Below are 20,907 nucleotides of genomic sequence, written 5' to 3' on the forward strand. Positions count from 1 at the left end.
AGGATATAAGAAAGAGAAACGAGAAGTATCCCACACCTTTGAGGGGAGGAACCGGGTACACATGGTGCCTCGAAGTCTCGACTGATCTCGAAAAATTAAAATTATAAATTTTTAATACATGATTAATCTACCGCAAGATGTCTCCCCGATTCAGATTTTCACATTCGATAAATCATTATAATTTTTTCTTAAATGATATGTCATATGATAAATTATATAATACATCTGATTAATCCCCGATCAACACCTCCCTCCATTAATCCCAATTCCCGATTTTTACAACCATGATCCCGATTCTTTTAAAATCTTGTTTCCGCCGCTGAATTGCTCCAATATATATGCTTATTATGCATGGTAAGAGGCAAGGAGAGTTATTGGGGAAGAGATGCATGAATTGGGAAATGGAACATGTCACTCTTTCTGACAGTTTATCTGGTTGGTTTCATGGGCACTCAGTTGGGTTTTGCCTTTTGCAGGCATTTCTAATGGTAACTTTCAGTTACTTTGTTTAGTCCATCAGCTATGTTTTGATCACTAATTGTACAGTTCGACAATTCTTTTCTTTGTGTTTGACAAAAGCTGAACAAAATTTGTACTCCATGGCCACTAGTACTCCATACTTTTGACATACTGTATATGGCAATGTAACACAAAGCTGAACATGGCATAAATGGGAAATGTGTTCGCACTTGAAATCCTAATTTACATATAATGCAAAATACTCTAAATTAGCACACAAGTCTCGTTAATTTAATCCTAAAAGCACACGTCACACTTACACATGTCTCGTTAATTTAACTTTGAATACTATGTTACAACATGTGTTTGTCAGGAACCCGAACCCTTTAAGAAACATGACAACTTCTCGACCACTTCAAGTTCTCAATCAGTCTGGCCATGTTTTAAACATTATAAACAAGACAAGATGCTCTATATTTCTATTTTCTAAACACTGTAGATAGAGGCATTATGTGGGTGGCAATCTCTACTAGCATGGGCAGTGAACAGTCCCCCACTAGGGCAGTGCAGCAGCAGTAGTGGTGATGGTGGCCTTCACATTTTAGCAATGGCATAGCATTCTTTTCTTTCTTATCACATGATTCCCCATCCATGCAAATGACCACTCTGCTGTGCTCTCTTTGTTTTATTTTATTCTTCCAAAAAAAAAAAAAAAACTGCATTTAATAGATTATTGGATATGGTTGTAAAAATCAGGAATCGAAACTAATCAGTTGACATACCGATTCAGGATTTATAGAAAATTTATCAGAGATTTCTTGGATATATGAGGATGTTTAGTCAAATGGGAGTGCAATCGGTAGATCAGTGAATTTTTATTTTTTTTTTTGTAAGAATTAATTGGGGACTTTTTAATAAATCAAGGATTTTTAAAACACTGCCTATGGGACTAATAGTAACAGCCAATTTTTTTGCACAAAAGTTGTAAATATGGCTGTGGTCTCCAAATACTTGGGCCTGTTTTTTGGTTTTCTGGTAGTTTAATAGATAAATACATGTCAATCTAGGAAGTACGACAATTTCTATATAAATGTAAGAGCTCGATCTAGAAAAACCATAGAACAGAATACAGTGAGTTTAATTTGATCTTACATAATAGTAAAAACGACCTTCTGAATATAGTTTTATCCTCACTGCAACATTACAGAGCCATCTGACATCTCTATGCCAAAGCCATGCAACTTGTCAGTTCTTCCTTTCATAGTCTTTCCACTTTCTGCGAATTCAGGACTCTCCACAGCAAAAGCTAATCATGTTCTGCAAATTCACGACAGTCTTCATTGCTAAACAAAATATACTTCTACGAAATATAAGAAGTAGCATCATAAATCTTACAAAACCTGATATCTATAGAACAAAACATGTTCTTCATCGGAATTAAAAACCAGTGTATATCTTAGTTTTACAAAAATCGGCTATTACTAGTGTAATTCTATTGAGATATCTAATATGCAGTTACATAGATATACAACATCAAGACATGTACTTAATGATATATAGGATCAGCTATAGATGTTTTTATTATATTCAATTAGATAAATTCTTGACATATTTTAAATCTGAGTACATCAGACTAGACAAGAATATATGGAGTTAATTCCAGGAAGAACCTCCCAAAAACTTATCACCTCCACTAAAATGCAAATTTCTCACAATCCACAACATAGTCCATTTGCTTTGTAATTTAATAATTAGCTTAAAATGATAGCCTCTTCAGTTAAAAAAAAAAAATTTTGTTCTTCAACACAGATATTTTCACGAGGATACTAAATTGCAAAAAAAAAAAAAACATTTTGGTTCATATTCAGCATAATGTACTAGGTGCTACATGCTGTTCTCCCCAACTATAGGCTGCTTGATATACATGAGATTTACTTCTTCTTTTCCACTTTGGTTGATTTGCACCATCAAAAACAATATAGAGGCAACTTAATGTAATAGCTATATTCAGCATTTCTGCAGAAACTATACTTCTGCTGCATAATTGAAATTATAGCATACATATTGGGATAGATATCAAAGTCTATCACTCGTTTAATTCAAATTTATCAAATTAGTCACTAACTTCAAAAATTCAATCAATTTGGTTACCAACTTAAAAATATGTATCAACTTAGTCATTGAAAAGTTAAAAAAATTGTATTAATTTAGTCATTGGCTGATGGTTTACAGTTTACTTGATACAAAATTTTAAATTAGTAACTAAATTGAGTCAATTTTGAAATGAGTGACTAACTTCATATATTTGAACCAAACAAGTGATCCCTTCGATATTTATCCCCATACATATTATACAGCAAAACAATATGCACGGATGATAAAACTTCATCAGGAGATAAACAGGACTCACCTTTTACACATCTTTATACAACAACTGGAACTTTGGTATCCGCTCTGGGGGAAGCGGACAATTTACTATAAGCTTCCCTTTCATAGCCCCTCTATATATTTCCTGCAAGGAACAAGGTTATTACATATTAATGCATCATAAAGTTTATAAGAAAATAAACACTCTATTTTTAGCTATAAGAGCTGAGACACTTTTAAAAAAGTACACAGCTTAAACAGCAACTTGCACCATTCTGTGATGAGCCACTAAATATGCAAAACCAGATGCAGCCAAGTCCAATATATCAACACTTTTACTCCCTCCAATTTAAATGATAAATAAAAATCCTAGATTTAATAGGGTATTCCGCTAATTTACCCCATAGCAAGCATTTGTAGGTCTACCCTTAAATTAACTCACCAGAGATATATGCTATAAAATTGTGTTAAATGCTGGCTAAACATAATGAAATTGAATCACTGGTTGCTTAGAAAGTCCTCTTTTTTGTTATTTGCAAGGAGCTCTGTAGTCATTCTAAGGGTACCCTATTTGCTATGAACTACAGAGATTTATTTTTACAGCATTCAACAAAACAAGGCTCAACGCATCTAAAATACAAGCAGCGAACCTAACCTCCACAACATCTATAAAATCCTGCTTGCAGTGAAATGCACCAACCCACTTAGTATGATCAGCACTCCTGAATACAATACATGACATCAAAATGGTGTTAGAAGCCTAATGTTTCATGAATTATGAAGAATACAAACAGAAGTTTTATGCATATAATGGACTGATAAACTGCGTTTAAGAGAACTATTTAAATATCAACAATATCCAGCATGAGGTATCTCAATAAACAAACTGACTGCTTGAATTACAAAACTATAACCACAACAACCAGAACGAATTCGTTTAACAAAAGTAAAAGCTAAAAGTGAACACAATGCTTATATATACTGTTCCATAAATTATCCACCAATATCTTGTTCTTTACTAGGGAAGTGGTACACATTTTGAAAAGACTCCTGTGAGGCTGTGACCATAGTTTGGTTTATTAATAGATAATAGTATAAATGGAGTTCCAAGACAACCTATGCTAAACATCAACACCAATAGTTTTGAAGAAACCCAAGACAAGGAATACTTAAGCAAAAGATAGGATTGTTTGCAAAAATGTCTCATAAACCTCTGTGATACCCAGCGAAAGACAAACTGTTAACCTACTTCACTCTAAACAAGCTCGGCCTTCTACCTTTATCGCTGCCATATATTTTTTCTTATGTTCTTGAACTTTAGAGAACAACAGAAAACTAGTGTCAATAGTAAAAAAAGAAAAGAAAAAGGCAAGTGATTAACTATGTTGTGACACAAAATTTACATATACTCATCGATGTACTTTTTACATTCAGTAGTCAGACACACATGTCTAAAATAATCAGGCAGTAACTGGCCGAAGTTTTCTGATATCTGTTCATGCATGAAAGATTACTGCTAGCCAAGTAGGTCCTTCACTTAAATTAGAACCAAATTAACTTTCACAACTCCAAGGGGCTGATTATAAAAGGACGATCGCCCCTAAGAGTGGCTAGAAGGCTTAGAACAAGAAGTATTCTAAAATATAGTACTGAAAAATCCTAAGATAAAAGGTCTTATAATTTTACCAGCCAACCCTAACCTGAAGACTTACTTATGTAAAATTTCCGCTACTTCCCATAAATGTAACATATAATCTTATCGGAGCCGGGAAGAACCTTTTTTATAGTTGACTAGTTAGCCAAGATCTAAAAGAGGCCTACTAAGCATGTTTGTAAGCATCCAGCAATCGAGATCTATCAAGGTTGATAGAAGATTACAATGAAGAGAGATATTCGTCCTGTGCTTTTAGTAAAAACGACATAGTTACCATGAAATTCACTTTTGCTCATCGCCTTAGAGTTGAAAAGGTCCTTTCCATGATATTTTGTTTGCACACAAATAAAAACTTTATAGCTAAACGACACTGAGTATAATCATCTATAGAATATAATAGAAAAGCATCTTATACACACCACTAACACTAACAGTCGAAATCCATAGTTGTTTTAAAAGCAATTTAATTACTAATAAAAGTTCAGAACAGAAAAAACATATCCACAAGATGTGTGTGCTTCATATACACATGATACACATATTCACATATTACAATGAATATACACATATTCATATATCAACATCAGTGATCAGACACACGTCACAATGAATTTTTAGCAAAATAGTAGAGATTGTTTGATATATAAAAGAGGTGTACCCTGAATCCATCTTCATGTGATGAGCATTAAAGAAGAAAACAGTGGAGGGGATGAAGGTAATGTCAAAATACTTGACATAAACTTGAACGTCTTCGGAATCAACATCAACCAGCGCTATACTTGCAAACTTGGACACGTCCCTCTCGGACTTAGAAAGCTGTTTCGTACCCATAAAAAATAGAAAAGATAGATCAATACAAGCTCATACAACCTTCAAAGTATTACAATTCCCGAGATCAATGTAAAATCATACGAAAAATGACATACATAAAGAGTTCAACGCAATAATTAACACTATATTGTGAGCAAATTATACAGTAGATTGCACTAATTTATACGAAATTTGACAAAATCTTTCATCATTAAATAATTGTGTATACAGAGAGAGGGAGAGAGAGAGAGAGGGAGGGAGGGAGGGAGAGAGAGGGGGAGAGAGAGAGAGGGAGAGAGAGAGGAGGGAAAGAGGGAGGAGAGAGATTACGAACGACGTCATCGAGGAGGAGAGAGACGGAATCAGTGGAAGTGCCAAAACGAAGAACAAGAACTTTATCAATTGTGTCTCGAATTAGAGTGTCCACTTCTTCTTTCTTCTTCAGCGTTCTCAATAAATAGCTCATCTCTCTCGCGCGCTCAATCTCCCTCTCTTTCTCTCTCTCTCTCTCAACACGCAAAAAACTTCTTTTCTTTCTCAAGGCTTTTTGGTTTTCAATCACGGCCTGTTTGAAAATGGAAATCATAAATTTTTGTTTTAAATAATTGCAAATAAAATTAAATTTTTTAATGGATCAGTTACATATTTGCATTTACCTAATTGATTGTGTTCATTTTTTCTTAGATTTTACTTTTTAGGTATAAAGCCATATTTTTGAAAAATTTATTTGAGAAATTCCATATTTTTCAAAGATTTTTTTTGTCGTCGTAATTTTGCAAAAGCTTTTTCAAGGTTATTTCAAAGTGGGAAATTTACCAACCGTCAAAATAATATTCATAACCATAATATGAGATTAAAGTCAGCAAGAATAAATAAATATCAATATATATATATATAAAGGAGGATGCGGACGCCTCTAAAATTCCTCGATTCAGTCTTCTGATTTTTCTTAAATTTTGGAGAGAAAATATAGTTATAATTCAAAAAATCATGTTCAAGAATTCTAAAGATAATACAATTCTTTTCTTATCGGATTCTAAAGATAATACTCTAGAATCTAGGTGCCTCTAGAATTCCTCGATTCAGTCTTCTATTTTTCTTAAATTTCGGAGAAAAATTATAGTTATAATTCAAAAAATCATGTTCAAGAATTCTAAAGATAATACAATTCTTTTCTTATCGGATTCTAAAGGTAATACTCTAGAATCTATTAAAAGACTTCTAACTGGTATAGGAATCTTAAAAGAAAAGAGATATAATTCTAAACAGTTAAGAAATAAGAATCTTAAAGAAAAATATAATAGCTAAAATCTATGAAATTCTAAGTAGTGAATAAATAGGAATCTAAAAAAAAAAAGATAATTCTAAACAATTAAGAAATAAAAATCTTAAAGAAAAATATAATAGCTAAAATCTATGAAATTGGATATATCTATCCAATTGTAATTATAATTTTGTCATAATGTAAATGATTCTTGATTAGTATTGTATTTCAGGGGAGGGCGGCCCAAATTAATTTTTATCTAAATAATAATAAATTTCCAATCAGTATTATGTTTGACGGGAAAACAGCTAAAATAATTTTTTTTATCTAAGTTATAATATCTTTTTTATTCAAACAGACCACAACTTAAAATAATTTTTATCCAATTATAATCTTTAACTTTATCATAATTTTTATTAGTATTGTGTTTGACGGTAAGGCGACACCAACTAATATCTATATTATAATGTTTTGTTATTAGCATTGTGTTCGACAAGTGAGCGGCTCAAACTAATTTTTATCTATATAATTATATTTAATTTTATCATAATTATAATAATTATTGATTAATATTGTCCTTGATAGGAGGCCGGGTCAAACAATTTTTTTATTAGTATTGTGTTCGACAAAAGGGACACTTAAACAAATTTTTATATTAATTATAATATTTTTTTATTAATGATATGTTTAACGGGAACACGATTCAAAATAACTTTTATGCAATTATAATATTATTTCGTATCAAAATTTATAAAAAAGATCCTTTATTAGTATTGTGTTTGAGGGGAGGGCGGCCCAAATTATTTTTTATCAAAATAATAATAAATTTTCTGTTAGTATTATGTTTGACAAGAAAATAGGTATAACAATTTTTTTATCTAAATTTATAATAAATTCATAACGCCGCCGCGAAGCGCGGCTTTATTCACTAGTTTCAAATATATGAAAAACAAAAAAGGGGAAGAGCAGGAACTCCTATCAAATTTTGATACAAAGTTCTATAATAATATCATAAGTAAAATCTTTGAGCAACTCAACTCTTAAAAAAATAAAAAACTAAGCAACTCCGGTAACATTTATATAGAACTTTTAGTTAATTTTTGAAAAATTTGAATATTAAATGAATTCCAACAAGCTTCTAGTCTCTCTTCAATATTGAGGAAATATTTTTACAATTTGCTCTCTTTTCATTCTATTAAGAGTTAAAATCATCTCTAGTCAAATTCTATATTTCACCTTTTATACTAAATTTAACCGGGGATGAGCATTCTTCCCCTCCGTACAGAGTCCTTGACCGACTCAATGCAGAATGTTGCTAAACAAATTCAAATGACAAGGGCAGCAATACTAGTTCATAAAGATCATCAAACAATGAACTAAATGTTAGTTACAAAAAATCTCATTATAATGTGTACCACAGAGCACATATACACAAGTGAGTTCTTACAGTGAACCTGACATTCTTGGGCAGAAGTATATTGATCGATGAAGCAACACCAGATTCTGGATTCCATTGATATATACATTCAGATGCGTAGCCTGACTTAAACAAGATACTAAATATCATATTCACAAACCAAAATATGCTGTGAAACCTGGATTTTGTTGATATATACATTCAGATGCCTAGCCTGAGTTATGCAATAGGAGCGGTGGGGGCACCTAGTATATTTCAGTTTAAAAACACGACAGAGCATCAAAATTATTCCAAGAAAATGGGAAAAAGATGAGCAGGTGTAGTTTTAAGCAACTAACATAAACCAGAGAACATGAGTGATGACTGTAGCAGCAACAGCACAGGAATAGTTCATCAGTACTACCAATCTACCAGGAGCCTTACCAGCAATGAAACGGAAAGGTAGGGGTTACAAAGGCAGGCTCCTGGCAAAAAATTCTATACAATGTCCAAGAAACAAACAGCAAATTAACTCCGGATTTGATTTTGAAGGATAATTTCAAAATTCACCTAGCTACAATCTGGAGATCTTTCCAGAGTCTACCATTGTGTGTAAAAATAGACTTTCAGTGAACTAAAGGTAAAAATCATTCCAAATGCATCCTTAACCTAATATAACATATTTTACAAGTTAAAAGCCTCTCAAGATAGCAAATCGATTATTGACCTATATTGTGAAGTGAACAGAGCATACAAAGTCATAGAATCATGCTTTGCCTAAACAAATTCACAAAAAAAAAAAAAAAAAAAAAAAAATCACCCCATTGAAAAAATTTATCTATATTAAATGTCAAGCAACAAGTGCTTGATGTGAACATCTATTAGCACCCGAAACTTTTTGACCTCCTATTAGCGCACCAGAAGACAGTAGGGAATCAACGTTTAGAGTAGTCCATTACAAACAGATTGTGAGAAAGGGGAGCAAAAGACATTCAGCTCGGAAATTCTGCAAAAATTTCTGTAAGTGTAATGATCTACATACATATATGTCAAGTGTGTAAATAGCCAGCAGCATCTCAAATATTTGGTTACAAAGAACTCAAATTATTCCCAGTTCAAGAACCACATACAAGTGTAATCAATGAAGAATGATTCTGATACTCGCCAAGAGGAGCAGGTTTAGAAGAATTTCTAAACACGAGCAGCTCCCGTATCTCGGTGGGACAATCAGGGCGAGCACATAACCAGAACCGGATCCTTATGCAAGTCATTTGTTCTTCTACCTTGCTGTTTGCAGATTTCCCTTACGGCTCAATCCTCTTCACCAAAATCAGGCCCAACCAATTGCTCAAAATCCGCAGCCATTATCACCCAATCAATTATATATAACCCAATATACCCCCTCATCACATCCATCCATCCATTCATTCTACCTTACTCATGAATTCCCGTACAAGGCATTCTTTTAACCACATAGCAAAAATAGAATCTTTATGCAAGGCATTCTTTCTTCTACCTTACTCGTTACAGAATTCCCGTACGACTCAATCCTCTTCGACAAAATCAGGCCCAACCGATTGCTCAAAATCAGCATCCATGATCACCCCATCCATTATATGCAACACAATCTTCCCCCTCATCACATCCACTCGTTCACTCCTCACTCTATTAATAACCAACACCCCCTTCTTATCCTTCGAAACAAACAACCCAAATCCCGACAATGAATCATAATACTTCTCCTTCTCAACATCCACAGACCCCAAAACAATTCTCCTAGGCACAACCGAAAACCCCAAAATCCTACTAATTATCGCATAAGTATTATCAAATTTCTCACCAAGAACCAAACTTTCACTCAAATTCAACCTCAGATCCCTCTCAAAAGCCTTTTGGGACGGCATAAAAACCGTAAAAACCAAATCTTGAGGCAACATGTCAAGCATCATTTCACCAAATTTCCCAATCACATGACCATTTTCTACTTGCAAAACATGATGATTCAACTTTCTGGGCATGATTAAATTCATTTTTACATCAGGGAGCCTAAGAACTGAGATAATTATAACAGATAAACAAGAAACTGTAATTAAAACACCAACATAAGCTATTACATTTCTTGAAAATGAGCTTCTCTTCATAATGATGGTAAATTAAGAAAAAAATTACAATATGGGATTATCAAGATTTTATTACATGGGCTTCATAAAATGAAGATTAAGACAGGACAGGTAGAGATACAAACAATCATGCGTGTATGTATAGTTAAAGTACTCACAGTTTCAACGAGGAAGATTGATAACAAACACGTTGACTATGTGTGAAATTCTCTTCCAATGTCCTGCTTAGTGCTTTTTTACCTCCTGCATTTTTCGTTTAAGAGTTTAAAATTATCATTTTTTTCTTAATTAATATTCCCTCCATCAGGGCAGATTGGTCAAGTTTTCTTTTCCGTGTCCAACTCTAATGTAAAAAATTTACTGGGACGGATGACGTATAGCTTTTACGATACATTTGATAATGATTTTTAAAATTATAATTTCTAATATAATTTTTTTGGCTAAATCTTTCTGAGCATCGAAAGATTTTTGAAAACTTGGAGTAGTAAAATATTTGTTCCATGAATGTTAAGAAGGATTTATCCAAAGATATAACTAGGTGTTTGAAAAATAATATATAAAGACGTGATTAAATATTTTATAATAATAATCAGAATAAATAATCATGTAATATCACGATAATTCACATTTGAAAAAAACATCGCAATCAACTGAATTTATACCGTTTCATTTTAACAATCTTATTTATTAAAAGAATACTTATATTTTCTAAATTCTTTTACGTTAGATCAAATTTTATAGAAATTTTAATATTAATTTTCATTAACTCGCGAGATATATCAAGTTTATATCTCGATTGAGTTTTAGATTACGTATTTAGTCTCTCTTATTTTGTTGTCCCAAACACCCGAATTTGACTCTAACTCAAGAAGTATTAGAGTAGAATTTTTTTATGATATTTATTAGAACATATATTTATATACGTCTAAATTATCAGAAAAAAGAACTTTATACCGAAAAAAATCTCACAGGAAAAAAATTTACAACCGAAATATGAAACATAACACAGCCCATTGTTTAAATAAAAAAAAAATACACAGCCCATAAAAACCAACCAGGCCCATACTTTCAAGCAAATGACATTTACTGACCTTATCTGAAATTTCACCAACACAAAAATCTATAAATACCAGGGTTTTATCACTTTCACAGACTAGGGTTTTAGGAAAATCTCCGCACAAATTTCTGTATCTATAATCGAGACAGAAGACGCCATGGATAGATACAGAAAAGTGCAGAAAGCGAAGGCAGAGGGCTCGACTAACGAGAACGAGATCAGAATCACCTCGCAAGGCTTTGTCCGCAACTATATTAGCTACGCTACTAATCTTCTCCAGGTACTCTCTCTCTCTCTCTCTCTCTCTCTCTCTCTCTCCCTCTCCCTCCCTCCCTCTCCCTCTCTCTCCCACTCTCTATCTGTGCTTATTCTTAGTTAATTGAATAGTTGCTTAATAGTTAATAGTTACTAATGTCTGTGTGATGAGCTTGTTTTTCGTAAATTGATAGAATATTTTGCCTAATTAGTTATGTGTGAACGTCTGTATAATGATGCTTATATTCGTTGTTAACTGAAAATTTGCTAGATTAGTTATGTTTATGCTTTAATTTATGGAATATATGTGTAGTTATAGATGAGATTGAGTGATATGCCATTGGTTGATTTCCGGGTTTTATCCTGTGTTTTCAGATGATGTTATAGTTGTAATAAGTGTGTACATACTTATGCTTATTGTTTGATAATTGTTAGATTTGTTGATAGGGTTTATGCTTTAGTTTTTAGAATATTTGTGCTGACAAGATTTGAGTGATAGATGCGATGTTGGTTAATTACTGTTTTACTTGTTTAGTTGACTGGATACTAATATGAGAGCGGCGGATACTCCTATTTATTATATTTGATTGAATGATGCTTATACATTGTAAAAGTTCAGTACAATGAGGTTGATATTGAATTTGAAGGATGTATATTCTGTTTACTGAAGGAATCTTGTTAATGCAATTTTTGCTGGTCAGATTGTGAGATTGAATGATTCTCTATTTTATTACCTGTTCTCTCCTCTTGCTGCTTAGGTGATTTGATGCTTATAAGTATATGTATATCTATAGGATATTAGGTTGGTAGTTTAAAATTTATATTTGGTCATAGCAATAACTGATTAGTGATTACTGATATGGCTCTAGCCAGGTGGTGTAGACATTAATTTAACAGAACACTCCATTTCTATGTGCACCTGTGATATTACTTATATATATTCTATCTGGGGTCCAAAATTTGCATATGGTACTACTACTATCACATATTTCTATTTGTGTGCAGATTCAATTTAAATCAATGAAGTACTGAAACTAAAATTATTTTATCGCAATGAAGTCACAGCACCGCAAAATTTATTTGAGTGTTAATATATATTAATTTAACTAAACTAATTTGGAATGGAGTTATATACTAACAAATTATGATATTCAGGAGAACGATGGGCGTGAAATTGTACTTAAGGCAATGGGACCAGCAATAAACAAGGCGGTAGCCATAACAGAGATTATAAAGGTTGGTTTTTTTTTGTCATTTAAGTAGAGTCCCTTCTCCTGTAAGTTGTAATATTGCAGAAATAGCTTAATGCATGTATTCTGGACAGAGACGAATTCCTCAGTTGCACCAAGATACTGTCATCAGTTCAGTCAACATAGTGGATGTATATGAACCTATTGAGGAGGGTCTTCTGCCGTAAGTATTCCATCTTATTTCAAACATGTTCCCATCAAATACTTTAATTTTAGGCCTGTTCTTATCAATCTTTGATTATGAAAACTTGCAGCGTGGAGACAAGTCGTAATGTATCAATGATTTCAATTACCCTATCAACTAAGGAGTTAAACAAGAATTCGCCAGGGTAAATTTATATCTTACTTTAGTGGATAATATACATGAAGCACAATGCATTCTACTGTAATTTCTGTTGTCCCTGGAACTGGATGAGTGCTTGAAAATGGCTTGATTTAGAGTTTATGAAATCTGTTTTAGCGACATTTGTTATGTATATTTTAGTAGTACTCGCCTTTTTCATGTATTTTTTGGTTTTTAGTTTGGTTTGTTTTCATAAGCTACTTGCAAGCAAACTTCAATAAATTAGAGGTCTTCTGCAAATCTTATATGACCTTTATCATTGTGTATAGGTATCAAGCTCCAGCTACTGCTGAACAAGTGCAACAACAGCAGCAATCAAGAAAACAACGCACTTATCAGCAACAGCAGCCACCAAGGCAACACAATAATCAGCATCGGCGACAGAACAATTACCAACAACAGCAGACCTCTAGTCCGCAGAATAATTATCAACAAGAGCAGCCCTCGAAGCCGCGGAGCAATTATCAGCAACAGCAACCACCAAGGCCGCAGAACACTTATCAGCAACAGCAGCAATCGAGGACACAAAATAACTATCAGCAGCAATCAAGGACACAGAGTAATTATCAGCAGCAACCTGTTGCTAGACAAGCTCACCAAGGTTATGATGTTGCTGATGAAGGTGTGTTATCAGACATGAACTGCCTTTACTTGTAAACATCAAATTCTTTATACATTGAATCATATTCAACCCGGTTATAAATTTAGATTCATATGGGCGAGGCCGTGGTGGATCCCGTGGTAGAGGGAGAGGACGAGGCTGGAGTAGAGGCGGGTATGGTAATTATGAAGGAAATAATCATGGGAACTATGAAGGAAACTATCAAGGTATCTAAATCAATGCACACTTGTCTTTTAGTATATACTGTTACTTTATATACTTGATTCTTGGTAAATTTCTGTCGGAAACTTCGAATTTCTAAATCTGGGCCAATATGGTGGCTACGGCTGTGCACTATTTGTGCTTTACCTCTGTACTGTTTGTACTTTGTATTTTATATGCTGGTTTATTCTGTTTGATATTCACTACCAGCCTGGTAATATCAGTATTGGTACAACAGCTAAATGTATAATATCCTTGTGCATGTTTATGGTATAAATGTTATGAGTTAATAGACCACATATGACATAACTACCTATCTAAGACATAATTGCTTGCTAAATATATATATTCTGGTTTACACAAATCAGTATGAATCAATAATTCAACATGAATGTATGTTGACAGGTGAGGGAGATGGTGGTGCCCGAGGTGGGGGAAGGGGAAGAGGTTATGGCCGGAGTCGTGGAACTGGAAGGATGGGAAGCTATGCCAGGGATGATAGCTACCAGAGGTAGTTGTTGGTGGTGCTTCTGATATGCTATATAGCAATATATTTGTTTTGCACTATTAGTACTCTATATTGGTGTTTGGCATCTTTAACTTTAGGTTGACAATAGTTTCAAGGTTAAGCATTAATACTAGAGATTGATTATTATTAATATTATTTTTTTATGGTGGTGGTCCTGGTGGGCATGCTTTATGTGACTCTTTTCAAAATTGGACTGATGAGGATAGTTTCCTTAAATCAAGTTATCTAGTTCTTAATCATCTTCGGAAATTCTATATATTTTCTACCAACAGACTGGAATCTTGATTATATAGTCGCCTAGAGTAGGGATAAAAGTCTGTACATTTCACCTTCTCGTGATGTATTAATGGGCTTGTTTGATCATAGTTCGCTGTAGTTTTATTGGAGAAGAATAGTTTTTGAGTTGCAACTACTAATTCAAGAATTTGAATGATGCCTCTTGTTAGTTAGTCGTGCTTTCCTTACCATAGAACAATGCACAATGATATTCTGTTTCCATATTTCGTTTAAAAACTACTGTATATAGATGTAAAGAAAACTGTGGGAGATGGAGTCAAACCATATGGCTAAAGCTCATTTTGTATATTACATTCAGAGTGCCCGCCACGAAATTCTTTAGATGTTCTGATACTTAGCAGAGATTTGAGGACCGAGTCTGATGACAATTTTTCTTTCGGTAAGATGCTGTAACATATATACCATTGTTTGCCTTGTCCGAAGCTTCACTTGTAAAGCTTGAGCAAATTGGAGGTTTGTCCGAAGCTTCACTTGTAAAGCTTGAGCAAATTGGAGGTTAAACAGATGTTGAAATCCAAATGAGATACACAAGTTATATTATTATATATGTACACAAATCTAATAAATACAAAGCAATAAGATATTGAGCATGCTTATAAATACTTGTTAAATACTATAAATAAGAGATCTTCGATATGCAACATGCAATTAAATATATTGAACTGTATATCTTAAAATGTTTTCGAATATCACATATTTTGAGTACGCCCTTCTAATTATGTTATATATTTTGAGGACGCCTTCTAATTACGTGAACGTAATAAGTTTTTCTTAGAGTGTGTTCTCTCATCTAGAAATTTGAAACGCATATTTCATGAACTTATATAACTATGGTATTGGATCGTATGGCCGAGCCTTTCTGAGTTGCACGTACAGGAGATGAACAAAGCAATGGTATTGGATCGTATGGCCGATCCTTTCTGAGTTGCACGTACAGGAGATGAACAAAGCAATGTCTTACGCCCTGCTCCCAGAGTAATAAAGAGGGAGGAAAGTAACTGAAGAGGAAGTGAAGTCATATAACTTTCACTCCTGTTTGTGCTCCGGAGTTTTTTCAAGAGAGAAAAACAAGTGAAAATAGATATAACTATAACATAATTTCACTCCAAAAGTGGGATGAAAATGTAAGCACATTTGCTTTCATTTACATTCACTTGCTTTCTCTCTTAATAAAAGTCAGGAGTAGGGAGGAATGGATTAAAGCGTTGCTACATTACCATATAATCATAGCCGGACAGATCTACGATGGTTTTTCTCTAGAATATCAAGTAAATTTTTGAAAAACACTTTTATTATTTGTAATGCTTAAAGTTTTGTTGTATATGGAGTTTAGGGTGAACTAAACAGCTTATTTATATCCTTTTCTGCGTTGAAGCAACAACTTTTGAGGGAAATGAGAAAATCGTGAGCTGAGGAAGAAGCTCATTGTGACTGACCTACCGGTGCAAAACAGGTTAAGCAAGTTTTTTTATGACTTGCCAAATACGGGTACAAAATAAACAGCACAATAAGATATATATTGAAGATTGATGTTTTATTTTAATGAATAACTATCGTTGTCTGATTTTGATGTTGGATTATTGTATATAATAAGAAGCAGCCGAGGGACTCGAAATTAAGACTTTTCAGAAAATAAAAACGATGTCGTCGCATAAAAGATTTTTAAATTTATCACATAAATTATTTCTTAATTTTTTTCGGGTCATGCGCGGTCGTCTCTCACTTGTGCTGGCCTAACACAAGCGTAAAGTGTGAACTTGAACGCGAAAAATAAGACATGACAGAACAAAACGTGTTTTGTACTGATTTTTAACTAACAATCATGATAAACCGGGTTTTAGCCTAAACCGAACCCACATTGCCTTCTCTCAAACATATTTTCAGCTTCATATCTTAAATCTTTTTCCCTTGAATTCATTGATTAAAACCCTGCTCCTATCATTTTCAAATTTTATGAAGAACGCGGAGTGAAAAGTTGTAATATACCAGTGTTTCGATTTCCCTGCCAACTAAGGAGTTGAACAAGAATTCTTGTATGCCCTCCTGGTCGCTCCCCAGGAAGCATGTTGGTGTTGGTGTTAATTAGTAGCAGTAGGGTCCAAGTCCCTGACAAACGATTGCTGCAATATACCGTCAGCAATTTTTTTCTTGCCTAAAGATATTAATTCTAAATTTTTTATGCGAGTGCAGGAACTAATATGCTTATTCCAGGGTTTTTACCTTCCGGAAAAAAACGGTTGATAGTTTGTTAACAATTTTATAATCTGTAACAACACTCATTCACAAATAGGGGTCTCTAAAAAGGTGTCAAATCACCTGGACCCTGGTTGATAACTAAATTGTAAGAAGACCGTTTACTCACAACTACAGAGCACCCAATAGTAACATATATAATCAATGCTTATTTCAAAAGTTACCAGAAAGTGTTGTAGCAAACAATTCAGAAGAGAGCTTAGATAGCTTGTACATGCATCAAAGCCAACCTTTCTCGATTTGAAAGATGAACTAGACAAATGTATATCATTAAGATGATAATCAATCATTAAGCATTAGAATCGAAGAATAAATGTAATCAGTCTCCCAAGAATCAAATAATTAGAAAAGAAGCAATGCAGGGAGCAACCACTAAGAGAGCTAACCTCCTACTATATAACCAGGCAAACAGATCCAAATACAAATTATTGTACAAACCGTCGTAGTTTAGACTATAGCACAAAGAGCAAAAACTGTGAACCAAAACACCATTGGTGAACAAATACCAACCAGATAATGGAATGCACTGTACCATGTTTGACTGAAGGGGTAACGGACCAAGCACATAAGAACCGACTAATTCGAACAGTTGAAGCCACCACAAACTGAGAGAACTATGATAAGAATCAGCGCAATAATAATCCCAAGAACTATCAGCTTTATCTTCATATTCTGCAACCACATCTTCCTCCTCAACTGTTGTCCTCCTGTCCTAAAATCTTGTGCCTGTAGCAAGGGTTACATCCATATTAATTTGAGGCCGAATCATTAAATTAAATTACATGGACAATGTTATTTCAAACAAAAGAAGAACAAGAAATGTAAAAAGGCATGCAAGTTCTAAAGATGATACATGACAAGGGTTCTGATATCTGTCGATTAACAGCATTGCATTATGTAAAAGTGTGGTAACCAATTGTGTTCAACAGAATCAACATTAAATATTTAATGTGGTTTAAGTACAAGAATGATGAAGCTTGTATGCTGTTTAATCAAATTTCTTTACTTCACAAGCCATCTGAAGTTGGATTATTATAGTAGGATATGTTTTTTGAATATCAGTAAAAATGTAAAGACATAACAATATAGCTCTTGTATCTGTCAACAAACATTAGACATCCAACACTTTCTCTAATAAAAATCATCAAAAGCACAGGTACAGAAATCTAAAAAATGTATAATCACTCACCTGAGAGCGAAGATTCTCTGTTTTATCCACTAGAAGCTCAATCTTTTCTCCACGGTCAAGAACCTACAAGGTCAAACCTTGTGGTAAATAAATGCATAAGTTACAGCTTGCAGAAGTCATTTACATCTTGATGACTAGTACTAGAAGAAACTTGGCTTACTTCAGCAAATTTTTGACCACCTGTTATGGCTTACCTTCTCAATATTCTCCATCATTACTCCTTTGACCTCTGAAACTTGGGCCTTCACCTTTGCAAGCTTACTGATCTCCTCCGGATGATCCACACAATACTGCATCTGTTCTTTTTGCTTTGGCCTATATTCATTAAGTGATGATATAACTAAGGACTCCAGGAAAAAAGAGAGAGCAAGAAGAACATTAAGGAAGCAGAGTCAAATTACCCAAATTCTTTGTTGAGACTGTTTGCAACAGCTGTTGCAGCTTTACCCCCGCCATATCTCTTGGTAAAATCTTCCTTTATCCGTTCAAGATAAGCAATAGGCAATTGTCGACCAGCAGATTCAACAGCAACAACACAGTATGCTGCATCACAGAACAGACTAGGTTAGTGCAACTAGTAATGTACTAAAAGGAAATTCATCACCTACTCAAAAGAAGGAAGCACTAGCAACAACATTTACACTTTCATCATTCATCCACTTTTTGCCTTCTAAATATTATTATAGTGTAATCAACTTGTGCATTTTTTAAAAAGTAATCTAAGATGAGCTGCGATTCTTTCCCATAGGTTATTCTGCTTGGTTCTAATATACAGGAAAATTACAAAGAAATAGAGAACTTCGCACCAGTACTGCATATTGTTCATAGATAAAGCAAAATTTTTATTAAACAGAATGTGAACTTGACAGCGATCATTCTGAGCAGGAAGAGAACAGCCTACTTATGAAAATTATGAGGAGGATCGAACAAGCTACTTACGAAAAATAGAGCCTTTTCTCTTTGAAAAATGACAGTAAATTGAGACAGATACTAAAGTCCCCATCATCTATGTTAGTTGAAAGGAAGAATAATGGATCCAGTACATCAAATTAACCGAGGTTATAAACCACACCAAGTTGCAGTATAATTAATCAAATTTAATGCAACACTACCAATTAGCATCTAGTCACAGACAAATAAATTATTAAGGAACTTGATAGTGGTATTGACCAGAAGTTAGGTACACAGATACCCATTAGATTCTTAAACAGAATTATTTCCAATAGCCAATAGCACATATTGCAATATCTTATACTGCATTACATTGACAAATGAACGAAGAAACAACACATTCCTACTAAAATTTACTTGCTAGCAACAAGATAGATCTTCTCGGAAGCAAATTGTTGCTCATTTGTTTTTCATCTTGGTATATTTATTCGATATTATATTCTAATCCTAACATACAGTTGAACTAAAAAATAATTGCACCAACATCGAGTTCTCTAGATCTATCACCAGAACTGCAATCACTAATTACCAATACTGCACATACCACAAAAACAGATCACAAAATCAAACAAACATCTAACTTAGCATCATGATCAACAACAACAAAGAATCAAAGTATGTAACAAAATCTCTCCATTTTAGCTACGAGGTGCACAATTTTCTCGACTCGAAGAGATTATTTTCGGAGCAGCACAACATGGTGAAGATTAAACTCTCACAAAATACAACCGGATAGATAAATAGTTAAACCGACATAGACATAATCATATAATTAATTAAGCAGTACAACAAATATCACGAAAACAGATCACTAATCAAGCAAACACCTAACATAGCTAATCAATCAAAACAACAAATTCAAACTACATAACAGATATGTAACAACCACAAACAGATCAGATCAATAAGGCACAGTACATATACATAACACACATCTCTAGATCGGCTCTCTCTCTCTCTCTCTACGTCTCGATCTCTCTATCCCTCCCTCTCTTATCTCTCTCATTTCTCCCTCTCCCTCTCCCTCTCCCATCTCTCTCATTTCTCTCTCTCTCTCTCGAACACAGACACATATACAAGAGAGATAAGAGAACATACTGAAGCCGTTATCGACGAGATAATTGAAAGTATGACCATCGCAATTATACGTAAACTTGTTATTAGTAGACGGAAGCTTCTGGAGACACTGCGAGGCGATGCTGGTGAAGTTTCCGGTGAACTCCGTGTATTCCGACAGAATCACGGTGCCGCGTGCGACGAAGCTGTAGATTAGCGATTGTTGCGCCATTGTAAACCCTAGCTTGTAGAGACACAAAGTTTGTATGTATAGAGATAGGGGGGAGAGAGAGATGGAGAGAGAGAAGGGGAAGCGTGTTAATGGAGGTAAAGGGAGTAATTTGAAAGAGGAAAGTTGATGGAAATTCAATATTTATCCTTTTGACAATTTGACTTTAAATAAATCTTCATAAATTAATAAATTTGATATTTCTAATTGTATTAACCTATTTATTAGAATTTAATTATATACAAATTTTAATGTCTAGTTGTTTTTAAGCATTTTGACAAAATTACTTTATTAATAATGAATACTATATCTTAAATAAAAAGAAAAATATTTTTAGTGTTGTTTTTATATTGCAGACAGTGGAAATTGTATATATCTTTATATCATTTTTTTTATCGATTATATATATAATTATATCATATTTTTTTTAAGATATCTATAATTTAAATATTTTTAAAAAATTCTCTCTAATCAGCTTCTTAATTGGAATTTTGTACGATTCAATTTTAGGTAAAATTGGTCAAAATTTATATAATTTATATTTAATGATTTAAAGTAATGAATGCAGGGCATGTGAGTTGGCTGGGAATTGGGAAAGCAAGAAC

General features: G+C 33.6%; 4 protein-coding genes across 4 annotated transcripts; 1 reads left to right on the forward strand and 3 right to left on the reverse strand.

Moving 5' to 3' along the window:
* Window positions 1-1,523: 1,523 nt before the first annotated feature.
* Window positions 1,524-5,855, reverse strand: LOC108211641 (uncharacterized). Its single transcript, XM_017383293.2, has 5 exons — window positions 5,625-5,855; window positions 5,139-5,296; window positions 3,482-3,548; window positions 2,870-2,971; window positions 1,524-1,776 (listed from the first exon to the last, which is right to left on the reverse strand). The coding sequence occupies exons 1-4, from the start codon at window positions 5,754-5,756 to the stop codon at window positions 2,873-2,875; spliced, it is 456 nt and encodes a 151-aa protein (XP_017238782.1). The 5' UTR covers window positions 5,757-5,855; the 3' UTR covers window positions 1,524-1,776; window positions 2,870-2,872.
* Window positions 5,856-8,708: 2,853 nt separating this feature from the next.
* Window positions 8,709-10,319, reverse strand: LOC108211800 (uncharacterized). The gene has a single exon (XM_017383489.2). It carries the CDS (start codon window positions 10,089-10,091, stop codon window positions 9,495-9,497), a length of 597 nt encoding a protein of 198 aa, XP_017238978.1. The 5' UTR covers window positions 10,092-10,319; the 3' UTR covers window positions 8,709-9,494.
* An 878-nt stretch (window positions 10,320-11,197) lies between these two features.
* LOC108211134 (uncharacterized) lies at window positions 11,198-14,470 on the forward strand. Its single transcript, XM_017382650.2, has 7 exons — window positions 11,198-11,407; window positions 12,538-12,618; window positions 12,707-12,795; window positions 12,887-12,961; window positions 13,245-13,597; window positions 13,684-13,803; window positions 14,204-14,470. Exons 1-7 carry the CDS (start codon window positions 11,285-11,287, stop codon window positions 14,311-14,313), a joined length of 951 nt encoding a protein of 316 aa, XP_017238139.1. The 5' UTR covers window positions 11,198-11,284; the 3' UTR covers window positions 14,314-14,470.
* Window positions 14,471-17,142: 2,672 nt separating this feature from the next.
* Window positions 17,143-20,438, reverse strand: LOC108210936 (vesicle-associated membrane protein 722). The gene is made up of 5 exons (XM_017382400.2): window positions 20,116-20,438; window positions 18,468-18,609; window positions 18,261-18,381; window positions 18,067-18,129; window positions 17,143-17,603 (listed from the first exon to the last, which is right to left on the reverse strand). Exons 1-5 carry the CDS (start codon window positions 20,303-20,305, stop codon window positions 17,454-17,456), a joined length of 666 nt encoding a protein of 221 aa, XP_017237889.1. The 5' UTR covers window positions 20,306-20,438; the 3' UTR covers window positions 17,143-17,453.
* Between the last annotated feature and the right edge of the window lie 469 nt (window positions 20,439-20,907).

The sequence above is a fragment of the Daucus carota genome, chromosome 3 (assembly GCF_001625215.2).
Source record: "Daucus carota subsp. sativus chromosome 3, DH1 v3.0, whole genome shotgun sequence".
Lineage (NCBI taxonomy): Eukaryota > Viridiplantae > Streptophyta > Magnoliopsida > Apiales > Apiaceae > Daucus > Daucus carota.

Coding starts and splice junctions, on each gene's coding strand:
- LOC108210936 (XM_017382400.2), bottom strand. CDS start 20,305: ATGGCGCAACAATCGCTAATCTACAGCTTCGTCGCACGCGGCACCGTG. Junction 18,130..18,260: donor TGATGGAGAATATTGAGAAG/GTAAGCCATAAC, acceptor TTGACCTTGTAG/GTTCTTGACCGTGGAGAAAA. Junction 17,604..18,066: donor CAGAGAATCTTCGCTCTCAG/GTGAGTGATTAT, acceptor CCCTTGCTACAG/GCACAAGATTTTAGGACAGG.
- LOC108211641 (XM_017383293.2), bottom strand. CDS start 5,756: ATGAGCTATTTATTGAGAACGCTGAAGAAGAAAGAAGAAGTGGACACT. Junction 5,297..5,624: donor CTCTCCTCCTCGATGACGTC/GTTCGTAATCTC, acceptor GGTACGAAACAG/CTTTCTAAGTCCGAGAGGGA. Junction 2,972..3,481: donor ATTTTATAGATGTTGTGGAG/GTTAGGTTCGCT, acceptor TGTTCCTTGCAG/GAAATATATAGAGGGGCTAT.
- LOC108211800 (XM_017383489.2), bottom strand. CDS start 10,091: ATGAAGAGAAGCTCATTTTCAAGAAATGTAATAGCTTATGTTGGTGTT.
- LOC108211134 (XM_017382650.2), top strand. CDS start 11,285: ATGGATAGATACAGAAAAGTGCAGAAAGCGAAGGCAGAGGGCTCGACT. Junction 11,408..12,537: donor ACGCTACTAATCTTCTCCAG/GTACTCTCTCTC, acceptor TATGATATTCAG/GAGAACGATGGGCGTGAAAT. Junction 12,962..13,244: donor TTAAACAAGAATTCGCCAGG/GTAAATTTATAT, acceptor CATTGTGTATAG/GTATCAAGCTCCAGCTACTG.